Raw genomic sequence first — 18,764 nt, forward strand, 5'->3', positions numbered from 1 at the left:
AAATAAAGTTGGGTTAGTAATTGACTATGGTGGGGTTGCCTGGAAACCCCCTATACTAAAACCACAACAGTTGTACAGTTTAGAAGGAGGTAACAGTATGTAGGAACCACCTCCTACAGCCTGCATTGAATTTTTTTTATAACACTCGAGGGGGAATTCAATTGCCTCCAGAATGGTTGTGGGGGCACTACGATGTAACATTGCAGACTTCTCCTCGCACCCCATAGAGGTGCACAGGAAAAACATCACGCACAATTGAATACTCCCACACCCCCCACACCCCTTATTCTGTAATCTCACTCTAGAGGGGTTCTGCCCATGTTTTGATGCAATTTCTAAAAACTGCTATTAATCAATACAGGTAAATACAATGTACAGAGTTTCCAAGAAGTTTAAGTAAACAATGGATAATACCCAATAAGGGGTCAAGAATTGCTGGCAACAAACAATGTTAATAAAGTTAGTATTTTTTGAATTAGTAACAACATACTGTGTGACAGTTGACAAGAAGAGGGCTCAAGTAGTAAGAGAAATATCATTAACTCACCACTAACATTACTGTTGGGGAGATAGAGTGACAGGAAGTGATAGAAAGATATTACATTTTTGAGGTGTGCTGTAAAGTGCAGAAAGAGGGATTAATACAATAAAAAATACATGCAATAACTAGAACAATTTAATGGTCAGTATTGAAGACAAGGATAAATGTTAATGGATTATTATCTGGTAGGGGACTAGAAAAGGAAATAAAAAAATGTATAAAACATGCATTTTTTTTTGTCAAGACTGAAAGTAAATGAGTTGAGAGACTGTAGAGATGGTGTAATGCTGGTACTGAGAGCTATCCTGGTAACTGGACGTTTCTGTAAGTAGTGACAGGTGACACATGTACTATAATTGTTTTAAAGAGTGTGTCTATGTTTAGTGTGCATAACGAATTATAATGATGAATGAGACACAGTTAAACATATACAAACTGGACTTACCATGAGATATTAAGGTTGTTTATTTTTAACTCCCATTATTACTCACAGGTTTATAAATATATTTTTTTACATTTTCTTTGGACACTGCCAATTACACAGTGAAGTGAAGGCAGTAATTTTTTTATTGAAAGCACTATTATGAGAAGTGAGGCACATTAAGCCAAACGTCCTTAAACTTATCCACATGTTCAGGAGCATAGCACTTACCCATTGAGGGTTAAGTTGTTGGTCACCTCCAGCCAATAGAATCCTGTGGGAGTGTTTAGGTTTGTGTGCCCATATATTCTCACGCAGAGGATGCTGGGTCTCTTCCGTCGCAGAAATCCCCTTGGAATAGCTGTGTCAGGCTGAGTAGCTGCATTTTGTGTTTCAACTGTGTTTCTAGCTGTTTTTGCGGTAGTGGTGGGAATTGAAGCTTTATATAGACAGTGGGATTGTATTTACTGCTGTTTCTCTACTTTTACTGCTGTTTATTTCGGTTTATTTTGCTTCCCATTACTCCCAATTTAAACTCCCAGTTTATTTCTTTATTTTGCCTTTATCCTTTCCATCGCCTAATTCTTTCCCTGCATAGTGTATTTTGGCTATAAAACATGTCCCGCCCGAAGAGAAGTGCCCCTGCCCCCTCTAGATTCTCGGAGGGAGCTGATTCTCCTCCCCGCAATGTCCCCCCCGCTTCCTCTACAGCCCAGATGCCCGCTGTTTCCTCCGGCGCTGACACTATGTCTGCACGCCGAGGCAGCAGCGGGGCGAAGCGCGCAGCACCTAGTGCGGCCGGGCGGGGAAGAGAAAGGGTTAGACGCTCTTCCCGCCGCGGTCGTTCAGCAGGGGGGAAGGGCGCAACCACGGCAGCCATTGATAGGAGGGCGCATGCGCCAGAGAGAGAGGCTGTGCAGCCAGTCTCCGGCGTTACAGCTCCAGACAGGGTCAGACAGAGCACGGCAAGGAGAGGGTCTCCCTCTCTGGTGTTTGCTCGGTCTGCTGAAAACAGTGGAGGACGCACTATTAACCCTTCAAGGGCGGGGGGAAGAGAACAGAGGCCCGTGGCTCAAAGGCACCAGGGTAAGGAAGTCGGCCCATCATATGCCCGGTCAGAAGTAGGGACTGTGGTGCAGAGGCAGCCGCAGAACACGAGGCCCAACAGCGCCCCACCTCTCATGTCTCTGGTATGCTTTCCACCGCCAATCCCTGTGTCTCAGCCTGCGAGGGATCTGGTTTTGCCTGCTCAGATACCTGACCCCAGGTTGCACCAAAACGTACAATCACAAGACAGTTTTGTTCAGTATCAGGCTAGGGAGAGGGCAGCTCTTAACTCACAGCCCCCCTTCTCTAGCTTTCAAGCGGAGGGAATGTCTCCTTTATTATTCTCACAGGATGTTAGCGGTTCCTCATTTACCCCGTTCCCCCCTACCCAGCCCATCCCTCAGGTTCACACGACAGCCTGGCACAATAACGGGACAAGGTTCCCACAGCTTGGTCAGGTGGGAAATGTGTTGCATAGTCAGGCGCAACCGCATACATGGTATATGCCTTCTCAGACATTAGTTGGTCCCGGTTCCTATCTACCGTTACGAAGCCCATTTCCCCAGCCCGCACAGGTTGAGTTTCGTACGCAGACGCAGTCTCAGCAAAGGATGCCGCTCAGAGGTGATGCCATTGGGGAATGGTCCGCCCCTTACCCCCCTCCTAATTTTCCCATGTCTTTGCCTACCCCCTATGCTGGCACGATATCCGCTACCGTACATAGTGCCCACCTTCAAATGATGCAGACTTCTGCCTGTCAATCACAGGCGCCGTCCAGCCAATTCCCTATGCCGCCTGGTTTCAACTTAGTACCATTCACGGGCCAAGTTCTCAGTACTAACAGGGGGGCGGTGGGCACAGGGGTGAATTTACAAGGGAGCAGTCCCGCTGTTGATATGTCTTGTCATTCAGTATTACAGGGTATGCCAGGAGGCGAGTGTGTTTCCGCTGATGGTCGGGTCGAGTCGGGTCCACAGGGCGGTACTTCAACGTCGCACGGAACCAGGGAGGCGTCGCCTGCGTCCAGGCAGGAAGCAGCAAGCAGCGGTGAGTACTTAAATTGTTTTTCTCCGGTAGCTCATTCATGTAGTCCTCCCATGTCATCCTCGGGTAGCAACGAATCTGACACAGAGGCTGGGCCGCGCAAGCTCATGAAAGTGTTGCAACAGCATTTTGGCGGGGCAAAAGGGGTTAGGAATTCAGGAGGCGCAGTACCTGCTTATGAAGAAGGAGGTGATGGCAGTGACAAAGTGCGTTGCGCTAACACAGGGCTTACTACCGGTATTAGGCCATGCATAAGAGACCGAATAAACAAAGGTTTTTATGTAGACATTTTTTCAATCACGGGGCGTGCGAAAAAAGAGTTAGAAAAGGCAGCAAGTAAAGGAGGTATGGGTGAGGAGACATACAAAACGTTTACCAAGTGGATTTCAGGTTTCTGCTCATTTGCCGCGGTATATCTGGAAACCAGACCGGATGCCATGCGTGATATTCTGCGTTATCTGCATATGATAACAGTGATGTACGAGTCAGATGCCCCATTTATCTGGAGAGAGTATGATCAGGTGTTCAGAGAAAGGTTGAGTGGTAAGAGGGACATCCCGTTTGGTACCAAGGATGTTGAAACATGGATGGATATGGTTAGACGTTCAGTTTCAGAGTTGAGAAGTAACGCCGTGCCCAGGTTTTCAGGGCCGGGGAGGCAGGGGGCCTCCTTTCCCGCTCGCAATAAATGCTTCGCTTTCAATAGCGGTACATGTACAAGGGGAGTCGCTTGCAAATACAAGCACATTTGCACCCTATGCAGAGGGACTCACCCGGCTCGGGATTGCACAAGAAGTAGAGAAGGGGCAGGCAGAGGAGGGCAGGCGTCAGGTGCTAAGCAGTAAAGCACGTTCACCAGTGAAGGTGCAAGCTTTGACTAGATGGTTGCGCCTTCACCCTGACCAACAGTTAGCAGAATTTTTATTTAGAGGATTTAGTTATGGTTTTAGCTTACCCATCAAGGGTGCTGTGTGCGCTCAGGCTGCCAAGAATTTGAAGTCTGCCTATACTTTTCCCGAGAGTTTGTTAGAGAAGGTTCAAAAGGAAGTGTCTTTAGGTCGCATGGCAGGGCCGTTTGAAGTATCTCCTTTGGCAGATTTAGTGTTATCACCGGTAGGCGTAGTCCCAAAGAAACAAGCGGGGAGGTATCGATTGATACAACACCTGTCGCACCCCCAAGGAAGTTCAGTTAATGACGCTATTGACCCGGAGGATAGTTCAGTGTTGTACCAGTCGTTTGAGGAAGCATTGGAGTTGGTTAGATCATTTGGGGAAGGGGCGTTGTTAGCAAAGCTAGACATAGAATCGGCTTTTAGGTTGTTACCCCTGCATCCAGAGTCGTTCCATTATATGGGCTTTAGGCTTCCAGACGGTATATACGTAGACTTATGCCTCCCGATGGGGTGTTCTATTTCCTGCGCTTATTTTGAAAAGTTCAGTTCCTTCCTTCACTGGTGTGTGCAAGCAGGATCTGGTCATCCGGGTATTGCTCACTACCTGGACGACTTCCTTTTCATGGGGCCAGCCAATTCCCCAGTCTGCTCCAACGTATTGCGCGATGCGCAGTATCTGTTTTCAATTTTAAGGGTTCCAGTAGCTCAGGGCAAGACTGAGGGACCTATTACCTGCCTGTCGTTTCTAGGCATAGAGATTGACACAGTTAAAGGATGTTGTCGGTTGCCATTGGAAAAAGTTAACAAGCTGGCGACTTTAATTCAAATGGCCATGCGTTCTAGGTCCCTGAAGTTGCGGAGCATACAGTCTCTCTTAGGGTCTCTTAACTTTGCGTGCAGAATAATACCCATGGGGAAGGTTTTCTGCAGGAAGCTGCAAATGGCAATCATTGGGTTCACTCGTCCTCATGCTTGGGTGACACTGTCGCAGGAAATTAGGCAGGATTTGCGCATTTGGTTGTCATTTCTCGTTACATTTAACGGGGTTCGTATTTGGCCTAGTCCCATCGCTTCTAACGAGCAGCTGAACCTGTACACCGATGCAGCGGGCTCGACAGGATTCGGAGCCTACTTTGACGGGGAGTGGTGTGCTGCATTGTGGCCCGATCTATGGCGGCTTAGAGGGTTAGTTCAAAACCTGCTGGTTTTGGAACTTTTTCCCATTGTGGTTGCGGTGGAATTGTGGGCCGATAGGCTGGTAGGTCAACAAGTCGTTTTCTGGTGTGATAACCTGGGGGTGGTGCAGTGCATCAATAAGCAGAGTTCTTCATCTCCTCCCGCTATAGCCTTACTAAGACATTTGGTGCTGCGTTGCCTGGACAAGGACATCACTTTTAGCGCTAGGCATGTTCCAGGCGTAAACAATAACATAGCAGATGCCTTATCGCGCTTTCAATGGACAAGGTTTAGAACTTTGGCTCCTCAAGCTAAGCTTACTGGCTCCCCGTGTCCCCCATCTATCTGGCAGATTGTCGAACAGGCTTGCAAGATCTAGCTGTAAGATCGTTGGCCCCTTCTACCAGGAGAGTGTATCAGGCAGCCTGGCAGCAGTGGTGTAGATTTCTGGAATCAAAGGGTCGACAAGATGGAGGTCAGAAAGAGGATATAGACACTTTTATTTGGGAGCGTTTCAAGGAGGGTTTATCTAAGGCGGCTATGTCCTCCATGTTAGCGGGCATCTCCTTTATGGCCCGTTTATATGGGTTTAATGACGTAACAAAGGGTTTTCTTATATCAAGGGCCATGAGAGGTTGGGCGAGGGAGCAGCCATCAGTCGAGGATCATCGCAGGCCCATAGAGACGAGTCTATTGAGGCAGTTGATAGTTGCGCTGGCTAGTGTTACAAAGTCAGATTATGAAACCCTGTTGTTTAGTACTGCATTTTCACTTGCCTTTTTTGGCGCGTTCAGAGTCAGCGAATTGGTTTCCCCCTCTAAACATGTTATCGGCAATGCGCTAATGGCCAGGCATGTTTTACTTGCACATAATGTCCTCTCTTGTAAGATTCTCAGATCAAAGACGGATCAAATGAGCAAAGGGTATTGGATGTCGATCAAAGCTCATGAGGACCAGAGTATCTGTGCGTTTATGTTATGCTCTAGATTGGAGGGGGTCCGACCCAGTGGATCTGAGCCATGGTTGATACATGCGGATGGGGCTCCATTGACCAAGTTTCAGTTCAATGCAGTACTTAAAGCTACGCTGAAGCATGTTGGTTTGAACCCAGAGTTGTACGGTACCCACTCCTTTCGGATTGGGGCAGCTACTGCAGCGGCTGGGAGAGGAGCGTCTATATCTGCAATTAAGTCTATAGGTAGATGGAAGTCTGATGTTTATAAGAAATATGTTAGACCTGAGCTAGGCTAGCAGCCCCCTTCGTTGTACGTTAGCCCAGGGCTCCTCTGCTCGTCGCTTTTAGCGGGGGCGTGGAGGGATTTTTCTCATCCTTTCTGGATCAAGGCCTGATTAGTGGTGCGCCTCCATGAATGGTTGGGTGTTTACCTCCACCTGGGTCAACGTTTAAACCCCATATCACTTTACTGTTATTGTAGGCTTATAATATTATTTTAAGGTTTGTTAAAAGAATGTTTTTATATATGATATGTGGTTACGGTTGATATGGAGCTGATATTGGAATGGTAAGTGGTTGGAAAGAGGTTTTATCAGAGGAGTGGTAAAGGTGGCAGGTAAAGGAGTTGTAAACTGAGGTGGATGGATCAGGAGGATCGTGGTGTGCGATCTGGTTTTAATGCGGATTTTATTTACAGGTCCATCGGATCGAGAGAGACAGATATGGTTGGTAGGTCATTCCTATGTGTACTGGGCATCCAGGCACGATAGGGAGGTAAGAGGTTCAGTAATACCTGATTCGTTTCAAATTAAATGGTTTGGTTATAGGGGTATGCAGTGGAGTGCTCTTATTCCTTTATTGAAGAAATTGGAGGGTAGTGAAGGAAGACCAGACGTTTTAGTGTTGCATCTAGGGGGTAACGATTTGGGTAAAGGGAAGTCCCTTGATCTTTTTATAGCAATAAGAGAAGATTTGCGCGCTATTCAGGCTTACTGGCCGCAAGTGCGCATATGCTGGTCTAATATTATACCTAGGCTTAGGTGGAGGTCCCCCATATCGATGGCCATTATGAAAACACTGCTTTCCAAAGCCAATAGAATGGCGAGAAAGACGTTGCAGTCCCTGGGAGGGGTGGTTATTCCTCATCCTTTGATCACAGCTACAAAAGTTCATTTATATAGGCAAGACGGGGTACATTTGTCGGTTGTAGGGAATGATTTGTTTATAGAGCAGATTGGGTTGTCTTTGGTTGAGGTCATTAGGTCACTTGGTGGCGGGCTGTCTGACCTTTAAGGTCATCAGCTTGGCAGGAGAGCCCTTGCAGTTGGCAACTCGGGCGTACGGTGCTATCGCTGATTGGGTAATGCCACCACATACTTCGAAGCATCTTGGTTCGTGGTTACCCGGTACGGGAACCCTGTGTTCTGCATTGTACGGCAATTCATTCGTGAGCCCTGAAGTGATGTGGTCACTATTACGCCAGATTTAGCACCGGCCAATCGTAAGGGACTAGGTCCCGGTATCAGTGGTAGGCCGGGGGGCCGTACACTGTTTGGTTTAGCTTTTATTTAGTTAGCTGAAAGCAAGTGCTCTCGCCCCACCAGGTTTATACATTTAATAAACTGTGACCTTTTTTAAGCCATAGCTGAAGTTGTCGGTGTCTTTATTTACTAGTGGTAAGAGGTATGATTGTACATGAGGAGAGGTTGTGCGCGGAAGAAGGAATCTGTGGTATGAAGTTTATAGGCAATCACGGATTATACTTCCCCTTTATATAATTTTCCTTCATCTCATTCGTACAGTAATGCAATTTTTTTTTATTGCAACTTAGAAAGTCCATGAAATCCACAGGGTCTAGTAATGGAGTTTATTTGGGGAAAAAAAGAATTCTGTTATATTACAATTCTATTATATTACAAAAATAACATAACAGCCTGATCAAAGAGAAATTACATGGAAGTCTCCATAATGGTAGATTGGTTTGAAAGAGATGTTTACCCGTAGAATAATTTTAGTTGTAACCCCCCAATCCCCACAAACGTCAGAACAGAAGGTATCACCATCCAAGAGGCTATCTAATGGCTCTTTCGACACATTGCGGTTTGTAATGTGCCAAGGGCACCAACCAATCAGTGCTCTTGACAAATTGTAAACTGCTACAAATAGCACAGGACCCAATCAGATCTTAATCAGTCTTACTTGCAAAATGACCATCATATACAGTCTTAATATATATATATATATATCCTGCCTACTGTCCTCATGCTTGTCACAGTCGAGTGCGCAAATACATTTCCTCATGTCCACAATAGTCTAGTACTCACTGTGGGTCATCCCATTACCAACACAATTTCCTGTTAAGAGGTGTCTGCTATCTGTTTGTAAATCCAGTGCCAATATGACTTCTTATGTCTCTTTTACGAGTGCTGTTCATGAGATGCAATGATAACTAGTCCCCAGAAACAAAGCGGGGGAATTCAATTCGGTGTGAGGTGCTGCCACGTGTCTCCGAAACAGTCTGCGAAGACATCTTCAGTCATTTTCCTTTGTGTGAGACGTGGCCAGAAAATTGAGTGAAGATTCCTTGCCGTAATAGGCGGCAATGTGCTAATACGTACATTGAGCGGAAATTCAGTAACACCTCGCATTGAATTGAATCTCCTCCAAAGTGTCCTGACATTTTCACATGTTAAACTTTTGTACAGTATTTTACTTATTGATACTGCTGTGAAAAGTAATATTTGGTATAATGAACAGTTCTCTCACTTTAAACTTTCATCAATTTTTCCAATTTCTATCATCCTTTTATACGTGGTGGTGTTTATTACAAACATGTAAGCTTTGGTCCAGGCCTAAACCCTTCCTGCTACATAGCAACACACTTGATATTACTGTTACCAGAATGTGGTCAGTCTGTATTTTAGTGCCAGACATTACTCTTTATGTACATATCGAACAATGAAGCACTTGTCTTTAACCTGTCATTTTACCATCTAACCACAGGAGGGAGCAACAGTAATAATGTGAATAGAATTAGACATTCTAGGAACCAGGGCTTAATTGGAGACTGATTTGCTAAATATGATCTATTTTTGGATTCATGAAATGTGGTATGGTTCCACACTTGAATGTATGCAGCTTCAAGGATTTAGAATGAATGACAGCAGGTTAAAAGTTATAACAATTGAATAGTTATTTTAACTTCTACTGTAGGATAATTCAAGCTTTTGAGAGTAACAATATTCAGAAACACTTGAACTTTTAAGTGAACTTTTGTCCATTTAAGTTTTAACATTTTATTTATATGCACAAACATGAATCTGACTAGTGAGAGGGTCACGTTAATAATATCTTTTCCATAGATGGCAGTGCAGTTTTTAATAACGCCATATGACATGAACTTGGGTATATTGAAACAGGTTTCCATCATAACAAATATGTATCTATAAAAAAAGAACTCAGTAGTGGACATATGTTTATTACAGCAACAGCTCAGAAGAGGTGGCTTGGTTGGCTAGCACATACAGAACACATTTGCTGGTACAAAGTCTCCTGTTGGTCTCGTTGCTTTTATGTTAATGAATGTGCTGTGAAGAACAACAATCTTTTTATTAGAGTAACCTAAGTTTCATTGTTTATAGCTAAGGTTATGTGTCATGTTTTAGTGTTTAAGCTTATGCATTTTGATGTATGAATACATATAGTAAATTCTTCAATAAAAAATAAAGTTAAAAAAGGGTGTGATACAGCTCTAGTTCAATAGAGGGGATCTGTATGTGACTCTAGATTTTTCCAATCTAGTAGCAACAATAAATTGCTGAGATTTTCAGTTTCAAATAATTAAGCTCTCTTTAAATGAATGATAACAGTGGGCCTTAGTCATTAAGGAGAGCAAAGTAAAAAAAAAAGGAGTAACTTTGCTCCTGGACAAACCATGTTACAATGCAAGGGGTGCAAATGATTTTATTATTTTGCACATAAGTTAAATATTGGCTGTTTTTTCATGTAGCACACAAATACTTGATAGCTTTATTTTTACACTGAAATTTAAAGTTGATCTAGGACATGCCCTACCCCAACTATAAATCTGTCCCCATATTTTAAATGTATCTCCCCTTCCAATGCAACATGGCTTTTCCCAAGTGCAAAGTTACTCCTTTTTTGTGCTTTACTCTCCTTAGTGCCTTTTATGAGCTAGGTACACACTAGCGGAATGTTATGATGTTGTTAGACTCTCATTAAATATAGGTCTGGTAATCACATGGATAACTCAGGGTACAACCAGGCTTGGGCTTCGTTAGGGATAATAAAAAAAGAATGACACATAAAAAAAACAAGAAAAATGCTACTATGCCCAACTGAAATCAATGCATTTAGTTTATATAATATAATCTACTTTTGTTGTATAGCTAATCACGAAGAACAGACTGTGTACATGTACCTGTGTTAAATTAAAAATACATTGTGTTAAATACTTCACTTTGAGCCAAATAGCTTGTGCCAAATGTTGTGTTATGTTGTTCCATTATTGAGAATTGTCTAGATTTAGTTTTGTTATCCCCCTTCAAAATTATATGACTGGCAGTTTTTGTCTCAAAGTCACTGACAGGCACAAACTATTATTTTGGCATGCTTACATAACACACACACTTCTTTGACTATTAACAATAAAGGATCACTGTTACTATCAAATCTACTTGTGATTTGTGTACAGCGCTGCGTATTATAATTGGCGCTTTTTGTAAATAAATTATAATAAATAAATAATACATAGAAAAAGGTGTCAATAAAAATGTAGTAAATTGATGCACAAATTATGATTCCTAAAGCAAGACGTAAATATATGTGTACAAAAAAATACATAGAAAAAGAGAATCATATGTGTGATTGTAGCTGTTGTCACTAGGCCAGCGATACACAACCTGATACACTTCAGGGCAGGGGCGCACGCAGGGGGGGGGGTTTCTGGTCCTCCAGAAACTCCTCCCCTCCGCAAAGAACAGTATCCCTACACAGCGGCACTGTACTATACAGCAGCCGCAGCGCTGTCACAGAAACATCCGCGGCGGTGCTCTGCCGCGGACGCTTCTTTGATAGCGCCACGGCTGCTGCTCAGTGCAGTGCCGCCGAAATGGAGCTGCTGCGCATGTGCGGCCACATGCGCAGTAGCTCTCTCTATGGTTTTTTTGGGGGGGGGACCCTTAAAAATCCTGCGTGTGCCCCTGCAGGGGTCACATGGACAGCCCTCTAACCTTCAAAAGGGCCGCACATTACCCTTAGTCTTAGTTATTAGCTGGCATTTTAAACTAGTGATACAAGCTATAACAAACTAATCTGACAATAAAGCAGTAAGGAGCTGGGGCTGCAGGTGAAGGCTCAGAGGACTGTATACAGCCCCATAGCCAACTGTTTGCCATCACTGCACTAGGGTATAAATGTATTAATACAAAAGTGGAAGCTGCTCAAATCAATTTATAGGCCATAACAGGTGCTGAAAGGGTGGGGTTATCCTGCAAGGAACATACACACAACATTTTTTCCCCCAGCACACTGCTATAGCCAGCAACAGATCTGCCATTTCTACTGTAGATAAAAATGCAAAAGTCTTTGTTGCACACATTTGCAAATGTATGTTTAAGCCATCCTGCCACGTCAAGGCGCTTTTGCATATAGGATGGTCCTACTCTAAACAATGAGAGTCCCTATATTTGGGCCATACATATGTGTTTTTAAATTGAGAGCTAACTTACCAAAGAGGTACCCCAGAAGCCTCCAAATAGCAATCCAATGTCAGCACTCCCCCTCAGCTACTGACACCAACATGCCTCTCAGACAAATACAAAAGTGGAAGCTGCTCAAATCAATTTATAGGCCATAACAGGTGCTGAAAGGGTGGGGTTATCCTGCAAGGAACATACACACAACATTTTTTCCCCCAGCACACTGCTATAGCCAGCAACAGATCTGCCATTTCTACTGTAGATAAAAATGCAAAAGTCTTTGTTGCACACATTTGCAAATGTATGTTTAAGCCATCCTGCCACGCCAAGGCGCTTTTGCATATAGGATGGTCCTACTCTAAACAATGAGAGTCCCTATATTTGGGCCATACATATGTGTTTTTAAATATAAATGTATTAAACCTTCTAAAAAGGAAATCGAGGTGTTGCCCATAGCAACCAATCAGATTCTAGCTATCATTTATCTAGTACATTCTAGAAAATGATTGTTACAATATAAGTTTAAAATGCCTGCTGATATTTTATTACAGATAGTTGTCACTTTGATTAAACATATTGTCTTAACTTATTACTGAATTAAAGGTAGTGTGACACTTTTGAAGGTTAGAGGAGTTCCCAGTGCAGACCTGAAGTCTATCAGGTTGCCTATATATCTAAAATAGGGTATTACAAGGCTAGTTGTAGCTTTATTCCTTCAAGACTGCTCTCACAATTTACACTGATATATAATATCATTACAGTATATATTATATATTGTAACAAAAGGAGGCATTTAGTTGGCAATATGCAGAGAAAGCAGGGAAGTAGAGTAAAACATTTGTGCAGTAATGCACCTAGATTGAATGTAAAGACCTATGTATGAAAAGCAATAGTTTAAGTTTGGTTTAACTTACATGACTTGAAATCCTTCCTCTCAGCAAACAGACAGGGTGTGTCTGTTAGAATTACAGAGCCAGTGATGGGCGTTTCCTTTTAAAGAGAAGGTGGGTGTGTCACCTCTCCATTAAGCTAAGGCTGGGGGAGGAGTATCAGGTATAAAAGCTTGTTTATATCATTTATGCACTGAGACCAACGCTGGGTAAGCTGGCTGGTCCTGAGAGAGAGTTGGACTATGTATAGCTAGTGTTTAGGGTCTCCATGATTGCTGTGCAAGTATACGGTGTCAAAACATTTACCATCCTGACAATAAAGCACCATAAAAAGGAAGAAGTTGTATGCGTGTGCTTCTGCAGTAGCGGGCATTTGCCACAAGTGGTGTCAGGGTCGGGATGCTCCGGGAAGCAAGTTTCCGCTACCCAACCCGCACAGACGTCAACATGGAGGAAGTACTAAGAACCCTCGTGAATCTGGCCGCTGCGCAGCAAGAACAGCAAGCTCAGATGCTACGAGTTGCCGAGGCACAGGTGGAAAATACAAGGCTCTTAAGAGAAGAGTTAAGCCAGGTGAGGCATGACAGAAATGAACCACTTGGTCCTGTTCTCCAGAAAATGTCGCCAGGTGATGACATAGAAGCGTATCTGGTGTCCTTTGAGAGACTTGCAAAAAGGGCAAAATGGCCTCCTAAAGATTGGGCTGAGAGGCTGGCGCCATATCTGACTGGTGAAGCTCAGCGAGCTTATATGGATCTAGATGAGGAACGGGCCTCTGACTATCTGTGCCAAAAGTCTGAGATATTGGCTCACATTGGAGTTTCTGGGCCAGGCCGAGCCCGGCGCTATCACCAATGGCGCTATGATAAAGAAAAACAGGTCAGAGGGCAAGTGGCTGAGCTTTTTAAATTTTAAAGAAATGGCTGCAGCCTGAGGAGAATTCGCCTTCTCGGATTATTGAAGTTCTGGCGATAGATCACTGCATCCGGGGGCTGAACCGCGATTTGCAAAGGTGGGTTCTGCAATCAGACCCACAAACTTATGAAGAGCTTGCCACCATGGTAGAAAGGTTTTGTGCGCTACAGCAAATGACTAAAGAACCTGCATTTGTGCCAAAGCCGCTGCCACACCAAAAGCCAGGTTTGACAAACCTTGCTACAGGGCCCAATGGCAAATCTGCTACGGACAGAGGGCAAGGTGCAAGCCAGCAACTGATGCAACGGTCGGAAGCCCGGTCTTAAAGGAACCGCCTAAGAATCCACAACATCTGGACATCGATCTTCGGGAACCGCCAAACCGGAATGCCATCCTGGGAGTCACAGCAGGAGTTCCAGAAAAGCATCCACCTGCGGGGAAACATGGACAGTCCTTTTCGCCCATTGGCAGGGTCCATATGAAGTTCTAGAGGCTGTCGGTCCTGTCAATTACAGAGTCCGCCAGTTAGGTAGGAGAAGGGAGGAGCAAATATATCATGTTAACCTCCTTAAACCCTGGCATGATGAGGAAACCTCTCCTCAGGTCGTGAGTACTGCCATTGAAAAGTCTGAAGTGCCCATAGAGCCAGCTTTGTCCATTCAGCAGAGACAACAGACTGAAGAAATGATTCGCCGTAACAGGGATGTGTTCTCTTCCATTCCTGGGCACACTACCTTAATCGAACACGACATTGTCACTGCGCCAGGAGTCATTGTAAAGCAGAAGCCGTATCGTATTCCAGAAGCCTGACGGGTGGACGTGAGAAAGGAGGTCGAGAAGATGCTCCAGTTAGATGTGATTGAAGAGTCCACTAGTGAGTGGAATAGTCCCATTGTACTTGTCCCGAAACCCAATGGGACAATTAGGTTCTGCAATGACTTTAGGCGCCTAAACAGTATGTCGCAGTTTGATGCCTATCTAATGCCACGTGTGGATGAACTGGTGGAAAATCTTGCTGGTAGCAATTATTTGACAACCCTTGATCTAACAAAGGGTTATTGGCAAGTTCCCCTGACTTCCACGGCCAAGCCAAAGACTGCATTTTCCACCCCTGATGGTCTCTATCAATATAAAGTCCTACCCTTTGGATTGCATGGGGCACCTGCCACCTTCCAAAGGGCCATGAATAAATTGCTACGACTTCACACAGCTTATTCAACCGCTTACCTGCACCATATAGTGATTTATACCCCAGACTGGGGATCACATTTAGCCAAAGTTGAGGCGGTCTTAGCTTCATTAAGGTCAGCAGGGTTAACAGCTAACCCAGAGAAATGTGCCATAGCCATGAGAGAAGCCAAATATTTGGGGTACGTTGTTGGTCGAGGGCATGTCAAACCCCAGCTAGACAAAGTGGAGGCAGTCAAAAATTGGGCAAGACCAGAGAAAAAGTCACAGTTAAGAACCTTTTTAGGCTTAGTAGGTTACTACAGGCAGTTTGTAAGCCACTTCGCCACTAGAGCTGCTCCACTAACGGACATGTTAAAAAAAAGTTGTCCAGATAGATTAACCTGGTCTGACTCTGCAGAAACTGCCTGGTCTGATCTTCAGTTAGCTCTTTGTTCCTCCCCAGTTCTACAAGCACCGGATTTTACCCGGAGGTTCTTCCTCCAAACTGATGCTTCTCGTGTTGGCTTAGGTGCAGTCCTGTCACAGGAGAGGAATGGAGTAGAAAATCCTGTCTTGTACCTAAGTCGTTAGTTGCTTCCAAGGGAACAAAAATATGCCACTGTGGAGAAAGAATGTCTCGCCATAAAATGGGCTACAGAAGCTCTGCGCTATTATCTCCTAGGCAGAGAGTTCACCTTAATAACAGACCATGCACCATTGAGATGGATGCCGAACAACCGGGAGGTAAATGCCAAGGTAACCTGCTGGTTCTTGGCAATGCAACCTTTCAAGTTCTCAGTAGAACATAGACCCGGGATTCTACACAAAAATGCAGATGCATTGTCACGAAAATATGCACTCCTCGCGAAGTCCGCGTCCCCTACTTGGAGACGCTAGGGGGCAGGGGCGGATCTAGAAAACTACTGTACCCGGGGCGATTTAGGGGGGCGATTTAGGCCCCGCCCCCTTCTAACAGTTTAGGCTGTCGACGGCTGGACAGTATGTGCAGGTCCGTCCAGCCGTGACAGGCAGGGACAGTGTGCTGCCCGGCTGCTCTGATTGTGTTTTAAACACAATCAGAGCAGCTGGGCAGAACACTGTCCCTGCCCCGATCGCCCCCCCCCCCTAGATCCGCCACTGCTAGGTGGAGTGATATGTAACAAAAGGAGGCATTTAGCTGGCAATATGCAGAGAAAGCAGGGAAGTAGAGTAAAACATTTGTGCAGTAATGCACCTAGATTGAATGTAAAGACCTATGTATGAAAAGCAATAGTTTAAGTTTGGTTTAACTTACATGACTTGAAATCCTTCCTCTCAGCAAACAGACAGGGTGTGTCTGTTAGAATTACAGAGCCAGTGATGGGCGTTTCCTTTTAAAGAGAAGGTAGGTGTGTCACCTGTCCATTAAGCTAAGGCTGGGGGAGGAGTATCAGGTATAAAAGCTTGTTTATATCATTTGTGCACTGAGACCAACGCTGGGTAAGCTGGCTGGTCCTGAGAGAGCGTTGGACTATGTATAGCTAGTGTTTAGGGTCTCCATGATTGCTGTGCAAGTATACGGTGTCAAAACATTTACCATCCTGACAATAAAGCACCATAAAAAGGAAGAAGTTGTATGCGTGTGATTCTGCAGTAGCGGGCTCTTGCCACAATATATATATATATATATATATATATATATATATATATATATATATATACACAGTATATATTCATTATGATGTATATTAGATGCATTTGCACTCAGAACGAATGCAGGGTAAAATATGCACATAAAAAAAGAACGTTTATATGCATATATTGATTTGGACATACAGTATATCACACATATGATTCGTCAGGCATAGCAAGTGTTTATGCTTTTGCGCCTCAGTAGCGTAGGGATAGAATAGAGAGAGAGTAGAAATAGCATAAAAATGTGGCTTGATATTAATAAATGTGAAACTTTTAAAAACATTAGTTGTTTTCCACTTTAAAAATCAAGATTTATGTGTACTGAGTTTTTGTTCATCTACGCAGTATGGAAATATGTATCTTATGTAAGAAAAAAAAAATGATGTTTGTGAGGATACCACCATTAGCTGGGACGGCAGTTACCCTCTGTGGGATTCAACTCACTCGGGTAGACCAGAATATATCCAAAATAAGACTTTATTACGACAGCACAACACCACAAGACGTTCACAAGTTACAGGGCAAATGATAGCATGTATCCTTCAGCAGCCTCTTGCAGTCAGCACTTCAAAGTAATAATCTCAGTCACTTTCAGATTCTTATCTTCCCGCAATATTACCACAACGGATTAGCAAAACAGTTACTGGCTCACACAGACCCTTTCCTGGTAGGGTATCCTCCAGCGGCACCACACACAATGCCTAGCCCAGAGTCCTTTTTGCTGATGTCTTGTACACCAGGATCCTCCAAGCTAGAATAACTCTCTTGGCATTCTACTCTCCCTATATTCTTCCCTGTATACACAGGAAGTATGGTCAAATATTTCAATCCTCCCCCTTACAGCAGGGGTCTCTCAGTGGACACTTTAGCTGCTATACATAGTGTCTCTGTTACCTTGATTATACAATGGAATGACTTGACTCAATTAGCTATTTTGGCTGGATACATTACACATGGGGTTATAATATTACAGCAGGGAATGACACTGCACGCTTACATGAAACAATAAGACTTTTGACACATTGTATCAGCAGTTTTACTCCATCTGAATCTGCGTTACATTTTAATATAATAACATTTATATTGATACATATTGATGCATTTCCCAATGCTTTTTCAGCCAATATATTACTGTGGAGGCACATTGCATATCATTTAGAAGTTCTAACCTCATTACCTCTCAGATTACCTGTTGTCCTAGCTAATTAACTCAGACATTTTTCTGATTACAAACCAAATCTAAGCTACACCTCATAGAAATGGACATTTGAGACAAATGGTAATTACATTAGCTAATACTAGCAAAATGACTTCTGCTGTCCTGTTATTTTCACACAGTATGGCTATATTCTGTATGTTTATAATACATACAATATTGCAGGTAATAGCAAGGGCAAAATGTAACTAATAACATGAAATAACCATACACATAATACACTGATGCTCTAGTGTATATACTTAGACTGGGACAAGGATTAAAAAGTACATTAAACCGTGAGAAACGGGTGATGAATGCAAAGTTCTCACTCCAGTAACACCCCATTTCCTCACAATGTTCAACTCTAAATGGCAACTTTAATGGGTACACCATTCTAGTGGCATAGATTCAAAGAGGTGCTGGAAATACTCCTTGCAGGTTCTGGTCCATATTGACATGACAGCAACATGCAGTTGTTGCAGATTTGTCGACTGCACATTCATGCTGGATATCTCCCATTCTACCACATTCCAAAGGTGCTATATTGTATTGAGATATTGTAACTATGGAGGCCATTGGACTACACTGAGCTCATTGTCATATTCATGGGATCAACTTGACATGACATGTGCTTTGTGACAATGGCATTATCCTGCTGGAAGTAGCCATTAGTAGATGGGTCAACTGTAGCCATATAGGAATGCACATGATCAGCAAAAATACTCAGGTAGGTTGTGACATTTAAATGATGCTCCATTGGTATTAAGGGGTCTAATGTGTGCCAAGAAAACATTCCCCACATCATTATACCACCACCACAAAGCAGGATGGATCCATGGATTCATGTTGTTTATTCCAGATTCTTACCCTACCATCTGTATGCAGCAGGACACGAGGTTCACCAGACCAGGCAATGCTTTTCCAATACTCAACTGTCCAGTTTTGGAGCAATTACCAATTTGGTGCAATTCTCCAAAGCATAATAATCGGCAAGATTTTTGCACAATCGAAGAGACTATAATCACACCTAGGCTGTTACTTTCAATGTGACATATTTTGCCAATGTAGACATGTTTTATAATTGAAACATATTAATATGTGGACATAAAGCAATGTAATA

General features: G+C 43.6%; 1 protein-coding gene across 1 annotated transcript; it reads left to right on the top strand.

Moving 5' to 3' along the window:
• Positions 1-1,185: 1,185 nt before the first annotated feature.
• On the top strand, positions 1,186-7,721 carry LOC142138985 (uncharacterized). The gene is made up of 2 exons (XM_075196180.1): positions 1,186-3,056; positions 5,475-7,721. Exons 1-2 carry the CDS (start codon positions 1,580-1,582, stop codon positions 6,371-6,373), a joined length of 2,376 nt encoding a protein of 791 aa, XP_075052281.1. The 5' UTR covers positions 1,186-1,579; the 3' UTR covers positions 6,374-7,721.
• Positions 7,722-18,764: the final 11,043 nt, after the last annotated feature.

The sequence above is a fragment of the Mixophyes fleayi genome, chromosome 2, assembly GCF_038048845.1.
Source record: "Mixophyes fleayi isolate aMixFle1 chromosome 2, aMixFle1.hap1, whole genome shotgun sequence".
In the NCBI taxonomy this organism is placed as follows: Eukaryota; Metazoa; Chordata; class Amphibia; order Anura; family Limnodynastidae; genus Mixophyes; species Mixophyes fleayi.